Source organism: Amphiprion ocellaris, chromosome 10 (genome assembly GCF_022539595.1).
Source record: "Amphiprion ocellaris isolate individual 3 ecotype Okinawa chromosome 10, ASM2253959v1, whole genome shotgun sequence".
NCBI classification, from domain to species: Eukaryota; Metazoa; Chordata; class Actinopteri; family Pomacentridae; genus Amphiprion; species Amphiprion ocellaris.
Window position 1 is genome coordinate 33,711,499 of NC_072775.1, and position 8,071 is coordinate 33,719,569.

At 44.6% G+C, this 8,071-nt stretch overlaps 1 protein-coding gene across 6 annotated transcripts in view; it reads left to right on the forward strand.

Moving 5' to 3' along the window:
- The window catches only part of rasal2 (RAS protein activator like 2), a 109,136-nt gene extending 101,613 nt beyond the window's left edge, over positions 1–7,523 (forward strand). For 4 of the 6 annotated variants that reach the window (XM_055014490.1, XM_023295128.3, XM_023295127.3 and 1 more), the window contains 6 exons: positions 1,138–1,337; positions 2,130–3,072; positions 3,152–3,289; positions 3,468–3,670; positions 3,755–3,842; positions 6,838–7,523. In XM_055014490.1, coding sequence (XP_054870465.1) covers positions 1,138–1,337; positions 2,130–3,072; positions 3,152–3,289; positions 3,468–3,670; positions 3,755–3,842; positions 6,838–7,005 — 1,740 coding nt within the window. In that variant the 3' untranslated portion in view covers positions 7,006–7,523. Of the gene's footprint in view, positions 1–1,137; positions 1,338–2,129; positions 3,073–3,151; positions 3,290–3,467; positions 3,671–3,754; positions 3,843–4,376; positions 4,408–6,837 lie in introns of all 6 variants that reach the window. The other 2 variants (XM_055014491.1, XM_055014492.1) reach the window with 2 other exon arrangements.
- The last annotated feature ends 548 nt before the right edge of the window (positions 7,524–8,071 follow it).

Below are 8,071 nucleotides of genomic sequence, written 5' to 3' on the forward strand. Positions count from 1 at the left end.
CATCAGTGAGTTTGAAAGGCATTGTTTTTTAGTTTTTTTTTCTTAAAAGTACTAAAGTGACGTTATTTATCAGAGAGAAACTGTAGAAACAGAACAAAATGTTGGACATTAATGAAGAATTTAAAAATGAGACGTTCAACAATGAAGAGATTTTGATGCAGTATCCAGATTTTAAGGTTAGATTTGGTTATTTTTCTTGACAGAGATCAACGTCATGCATGTTGTGTTCAAGGACTGTTGGAAAGTTGACAATTTGATGGTACTTTCAGTTTTTTACAGTTTCTGGCTGGTAAATAGTGAAAGTGCTTTGTCTTTAGGAGAATTTTTAAATGAGACGTGTAAGAATGAAGCGCTTTTGATGCAATATCCAGATTTTAAGGTTATTTTTCTCATTCAAGAAAAATCCGACGATGGTTCTGTTGTAAATAGAACGATGGACGGATTTTTAACTTTTCAACAGTTCTTTTGTGTCAAAGTGAAAACAAATTTTCAGTTTGACTGATAAATGGTATAAAAAAATACATTAATGTAGAATTTATAGATGAGACACGTAGAATGAAGAGATTTTGATGCAATATCCAGATTTTAAAGGTAATTTTCTCAATGGAACCATTTACCACATGATTAATTCAAATTGGAAAGTTGAAAATCTGGCGGTACTTTTAGTTTTTTACAGTTTCTGGCTGGTAAATTGGATCATTTTGGTGATTTTTATTTAAAGACAGGAGCCTTTCTAACTCTTCGACAGGTTTTGGTCCAGAGGTTGAGAGTAAATCTGAGTATTTGTCGATCAGAGATGGTTGTTGTGTGTGTGACATCAACACCTCCCTCCATTTAACCACATTAACGTGGCTGACCGCCCCAGCATGGCCTCACCTCCCCCTCCTCCCCCTGCCTGCCTCACCCGTCTCACCTGTCGGCCTCAGCATGTTCAGTAGCAGCATGTTGTTCTAGACGTTTCCATTATGTTTCCCTCATGTTTTTGTTTTTTTTCCTTCCTCTCCTCCCCGTTCCTCCTCTCTGTTCATTTCATCTCTGCTGCCACCATTTTTGGTTTCGCTTCTTCACCAAAAACCACCAAAACCACCACCGCATCCTGGTGCTTCCTTCAAAAAAACACACACACGACGACCACAGGGTGAAAATTCCTTCCTGCAGGCCACCGTAGCCAAGCTGGGCCCGCTGCCGAGGATCCTGGGAGATATTTCCCGCTGCCTGGCCGCTCCCACGCCGGTCCAGCAGCAGCTCCGCCGCTTCCAGGACCACAGCTCCGCCCACAACATCAGCGGCAGCCTGTCGTCAGGGTTACAGAGGATCTTCGAGGACCCCGCCGACAGGTAGCCAATGAGGTTCCACTGAAAAAAAAGAAAAACTACATCTGAAAACCGGACGAGATCAGTTTATTAACTAGACCAGAACTCCTTATTCCAGATGTGTCGGCTTCATGTCTGACAGATGTTAAGATGAGAATCCTCACATCCAGCTCTAAATAAGTCAGAGTTTATACTAAAAATAAATGTCTCAGTTCAGGATCTGACTGATAAACATGTAAAATAAAGCTTCAAAATCAAATAACAGTAAAATCCTTTTAATTCAACCAAAATAAATGTTTTATCAAACAGAGATCAGGTGAAAGTCAAACGTCAGAACAAGTCGGGATGAAGAAATCTGAGATAATACAGAACTTTATTAATCCTGAAGGAAATTCATGTTGCTCAGAAAAAAATGATGAGAATAAATGCAGTTTGCAAAAGAAAAATATAAGAGATGAATTCATCACATTAAAGGAAATAAGTGAGATAGAATAAGACTACAATAAAAACATGCGAAGTAATACTGGCAGAGATGCTGATTAAATAGATGAGTCAAACATTTAAACCTCATTCATCTCCATCCTCGGAATAGAAACTGTTTATTTTTCTGTTTACAGTAAATAGAGCAACTTTTTTTTTCTAGTATCGATATATGACTATTAATTAGATCATTATTTAGACTGTTAGTGTTGGTGTTCTGTCAGGTTGTGGGTCGTCTGTGTGTCAAATGCTGCTGTTCCAGTTAATTTCCTTAGTAAGGATCAATAAAGTAGCTATTCTATTCTATAAACGTCTCTATCTGTTTGGTTCCTCCAGCCGCTGTGAGGTTCGTAGTCTTCAGTCTCCAGTGGAGCTGATGGAGGGCTGCGTTCGAGGTCAGCGCCCCCTGCTGACCCAGCAGCTTCCCTCCACCAGGACCAGTTTCTCGGACCAGGAGGACCGAGACGTCCTGCTGCCCAACGGTCGCAGCATCTCCCTGGTCGACCTGCAGGACGCCCAGAACCTCCACGGACCCGTCAGGCCGCCACCGCACCACGAGGCTCCGCCCCGCCTCAGCAGGGTGGGTTCCCAGGCCTCCATCGGTCAGGCCCCGCCCCCCGCCGCCTACCCCCACTCCAACCCGCTGACCCCTCAGCCGGCGCCCCATCAGGCCAAAGCTCCGCCCAGAGACAGCCAGCCGCAGAGCGCCCCCCAGGTGAGGCGTCCGCTGCATCCCTCGGTCGGCCAGCAGCGCAGCCTGCAGCCACTGTCCTTCCAGAACCCCGTCTACCACCTCAGTAACCCCGCCCACAGCCTGTCCACCAGCTCCGCCCACTCGCTGCGGCAGGACTCCAGCTCAGAGAACCTCAGCACCGAGAGTTCGCACAATAGCCACAGCAACTCCGATGACTTCGGCAGCCAGGTGGGGGTAAAAGGTCGAGCGCCGTCCACCAGCAGCCTGGACGAGTCGGGCAGCCGGCGGAGCGAGGACTGTTCCACGCCGCGACGCCATGCGCTGCTGGAGCTGCCACCCGGCGCCGCCACGGCAGTCGCCATCCCCCGTCAGAGCACGACGGCGGGCACCGCCCACATAGTCAAGGTGGAGCAGCAGAGCCGAGGGGGCGGAGCCAGAACGCCCAGATCCCTCCCCCACAGCGCCTCGCTACGGAGCAGCAGCAGCGCCAACACCGAGCCGACGCCCACTGTCGCCCTCGGCAACCGGCAGCCGGAGAACGTGGCTCCACTCCCGAGGAGCGTCGCCAAGCAGCCGACGCCGCAGGTACTGCACAGTCTCCGCCCACTTTACCGTCTATACAGCTGATCCAGGTGTGTTTGATGATGTCACTGCTTGTCTCCAGGTGGCGTCTCCAGTAGAGGCGGTGGCGATGTCACCTGTGGAGAGAACGGCAGCCTGGGTCCTGAACAATGGCCAGTACGAGGAGAAGGAGGAGGAGGGAGGAGAGAGGAGCAGAGAGGAGGGCAGGAACACGGAGAAGGTAAGAACTCACCTGGACGACTCACCTGGACGACTCACCTGGACGACTCACCTGTTTAGATACAGCGGGGCAGATAACTCAGGAGACATTTTCCATTTAGTAGGTTTGAAGTATCTGTTTATTAACTCGTTAGAGGACGACCAACGACCCGTTGGTGTTGAAATGTTTCCTCTTCCAGTACGAGATGGAGATCTCTCGGCTGAAGGAACGTCTCCGGGTTTCCGGCCGGCGGCTGGAGGAATACGAACGGCGGCTGCTGGCTCAGGAGCAGCAGATGCAGAAGCTGCTGCTGGAGTACAAGAACCGACTGGAGGACAGCGAGGAGCGACTGAGGAGGCAGCAGGAGGAGAAGGACAACCAGATGAAGAGCATCATCTGCAGGTACGAACTCACCTGGAGGTCCAGAAACACCTGGAGAAAGAATCTAATGTAGAAGGTCGGAACTGATTGGTGGTTTGTCTGCAGGCTGATGGCCGTGGAGGAGGAGCTGAAGAGGGACCACGCCGAGATGCAGGCGGTGATCGAAGCCAAGCAGAAGATCATCGACGCTCAGGTACGACGACACACCTGGAACATCTGTAACACACCTACAACATCTATAACACACCTGCAACACCTGGAATACACCTGGAACACCTGGAACACATTTAAAACACCTGTAACACGCCTACAACATCTATAGCACACCTTTAACAGACCTGTGATACACCTGTAACACACCTATAACACCTTTAATACACCTGGAATACACCTGTAACACACCTGTAGCATACCTATAATACACCTCTAACACACCTATAACAGCTGGAACACCTATAACACACCTGGAACACATCTATAACACCTAGAACACACCTGGAACACACCTATAATACCTGGAACACACCTGGAACACACCTATAACATCTGGAACACACCTGTAACACCCATACCACACCTAGAACACATCTGTGACACCTGTAACACATCTGGAACACCTGTAACACACCTGTGACACACCTGTAGAAGGTTTGTAACTGAATGACGGTATGAGCAGATGTCTCTCAGTCAGCAGCTCTGCCTCTCATCGTCTCTTCACTGGTTTCAGGTCAGTAACGGATGTGAGATAAACCAATCAGGCAAGTAACTGTAGCCCCGCCCCCTTCCCCTCCACCAGCCACCATGCTGTTTTATTTATTTCTTGTTTTCTTATGGAAGGAAAAAAAAACGCCGGTGACAAGAAGCGCCAACACACCTCGCACCTGTTGGAGCAGCTCAGGAAAAGTTTTATTCAGTGAAGATTCAGGAAAAGAGTTTAGAGAGAAAACTGTAGAATCATAAAACATTTAACAGCAGAATTAAACTTCCTGTTTTATTACATCATTAAATTATGGTCAATTTAGTTTGATTTTTAAACAACAATTTACCAAAAAAAACATCATGATGCTGCCACCACCATGCTTCGTCATGATGCTGCCACCGCCATGCTTCACATTATGATGCTGCCACCACCGTGCTTCACATCATGATGCTGCCACCGCCGTGCTTCACATTATGATGCTGCCACCACCGTGCTTCACATCATGATGCTGCCACCACCATGCTTCACATCATGATGCTGCCACCACCATGCTTCACATCATGATGCTGCCACCTCCATGCTTCCATGATGCTGCCACCACCATGCTTCATGTCATGATGCTGCCACCACCATGCTTCATGTCATGATGCTGCCACCACCATGCTTCATGTCATGATGCTGCTACCACCATGCTTCACATCATGATGCTTCCATCATGATGCTGCCACCACCATGCTTCCATGATGCTGCCACCACCATGCTTCACATTATGATGCTGCCACCACCGTGCTTCACATCATGATGCTGCCACCGCCGTGCTTCACATTATGATGCTGCCACCACCATGCTTCACATCATGATGCTGCCACCACCATGCTTCACATCATGATGCTGCCACCACCATGCTTCACATCATGATGCTGCCACCACCATGCTTCACATCATGATGCTGCCACCGCCGTGCTTCACATCATGATGCTGCCACCACCATGCTTCATGTCATGATGCTGCCACCTCCATGCTTCCATCATGATGCTCCCACCTCCATGCTTCCATCATGATGCTGCCATCTGACTGACTCATTAACTGACCTCAGGTCATCTTTATTTCACTGATTGTGTGACTGTTGTGTTGAATTAGAGTCACTTTAAACGGGCTAAATATCTGTTTTATGTTATGTATTTTTGATTAACTGACATTATTTTTGTAGAAATCTGTTTTCTCTTAAATTCTTGTTTAAGAAATCCAAATTGAACTGACCATTAAATGTTGAAGAGCAATAAAAAGGAAACTTTCTCTAGACGCTGTAGCTCTGATGGATAAATGAAACGTCTCTCTCCTGTTGAACTTTAACTCCAGACCAGCAGCTTTCTACCTGTGGCTGCAGGTGTGTCGGCGTGTTGCGCTCTGGTTTTATTTCTGTTTGGCTGCAGACCTCCCACCTCCTCCTCACTCGCCTCCCCCAAAAACCACCAGAGCTTCCAGTTCACGCTCTTTAAACCCAGACCAGGTTAAAGGAGACGGTTCAGGTGTTTCCAGGTGAAACCCTGCAGCAGAGCTTCACCTTTTCCGTTCCTTTTTAGCTTCTTGGCTGTTGTTTATATTTTCGGCTGCAGCCCTCCAACTTCCTGTGGAGATTTTCTCACGCTTCACTCGATGTTGGGTCAAAACCACATCAAGAAGTCCTTAATGTCTCCAGAAAAACCCTTAAATCCATCATTAAATCCCTTAACTTTGACCCAATAAATTTAAAAAGCTCATAAATTAATACTCACAATATTTAGAATTAATTTATTACTTAAAAAGTGAACTCCTGCTCATTCCTCTTTTATTTTAACTGTAATAATGACATTCTTTTTCAGATCAGCTTTAAGGGGTTGTTTTTAAAAATAATTGAAAATATTAAATTTTTTCCCTTCAAATTTCATTATTTTACCAATTACATGAAGCAGTTTAATGTTTTTAAAAATGCATTTTAAAGGGATAAAATCTGTATTAAGGTTAAATTAAATTAAGATATTTTCTACTATACAACTTTTGAACAGATTAATTTTTAAAATGTTAAAAAAAACTCAATTACAGTTTATTAATTTATTTTTTTAGCCTTTGTTGATTTTTTCACAGAAAAACTGATTTAAACTCTCCTAAAATTGCTTTAATTGTAAATTAAAAAGGAAAATGATGTATTTTAAAAAATTTGATTGGTTCAGGATCAAAGTTTTGTTTCCTCAGACTTTCAAAATTAAGGCATTTTTTTTAAAAAAGCTGTGTAGTTTTCAAAATAAAAGGCTACAAACCCACTGATTTTGATAAATGCACAGTTTCTTATTTTTAGGTTTTGTACAAAATGTTCGGTATAAATAAAGTAAAATATTTAAGGGAGGATGTGGTTTTAACCCGATATTGTCACAAATGTTTTATTTATTTCACTTCCTACCTGTCAGTCTGACTTTATGCCCCGCCCCCTTCCTTGTCTCTGTCCAATCAGGAGAAGCGGATCGGCTCGCTGGACGCGGCGAACTCTCGGCTGATGGCGGCGCTGACGCAGGTGAAGGAGCGATACAACGCACCCAGCCTCCGCAACGGCCTGTCGCCAAGCAACCCCACCAAACTGTCCATCACTGAGAACGGAGAGTTCAAGAACAGCAGCTGCTGATTGGTCCGTGGGGCTGTGAGGGGGCGGGGCCTAAAGAATAAGACTCTGCCCCCCATGTGAGGACCAGTGGACGATAAAGTTTTAGAGAATCTATAAACGCGAGTGTAAATACTGAAGTTTGACCCGTTCAGTGTACAGAGAGAGAGAGTGTGTGTTAGCGTGTGTGTGTGTGTGTTAGCGTGTGTGTTAGCGTGTGCGCAGCGTCACAGAAGCACAGTGAGGAAGAAACAAACCAAAAACAGGAACTAAAAACATTTTCTAACCGACTTTTTTATTGATTTTAATTTGAAGCTTCTGGTTTCTGTTGTCGATTCCGAAGCTCTTTTTTTTCTTTGATTCTCTTGTTTCAGAGTGGATTCCTTTTTGTTTTTTATTACCTGACCAGTTGTTGTTTTGGGTTTTAATTTATTCCTCCTCGTCTCGTTGCTGATCTACTGAACAGACTCCTGGAGGATCGGGGTCGATGCTCACCTGTCTGCTGTCCCATGTTGAGAATAAAAAGCTGCCTGAAAGCCCCACTGTGGTTTGGGTTTCTGTCGTCTCCGTGGAAACGGATTCAGCATCCAGTCGGGTTGAGAAAATCACTGATTTAATTTAGCATTTCACAAATACCTTAATACTGACTAAATAAACCTTTCTGTCATTTATTAAGTTTGTCTTTGGTTTGATAGAAAAGCTCATTTCAGTTATTTGTCACGTTGCTTTAAAGTACAAAATACGACAAACTACAGTACGATGTTTTTAATGACATAAAATACAATGACGTTTTAGAACGTCATAGTATAGCCTCTGGTTTAAAAAAAATGTTCTGAACCAAAGACGATACCGTGAAATTTTAAACAACATACTGACAACAAATTATAGTGTGAAGTTTTTACAAAGACTCTATACTATGACGTTTTTAACAGCATAAAGTACTAGTACGTTAAAAAAGTCATGGTATAGTTTATTAAAAATCAGTACGATTTGTCGACATTTTATCATATTTTAATGACATACTATACTATGACGTTTATACTATGTTGTTCTATAGACTCGTCTGTTAAAAATGTCATAGTATAGTATG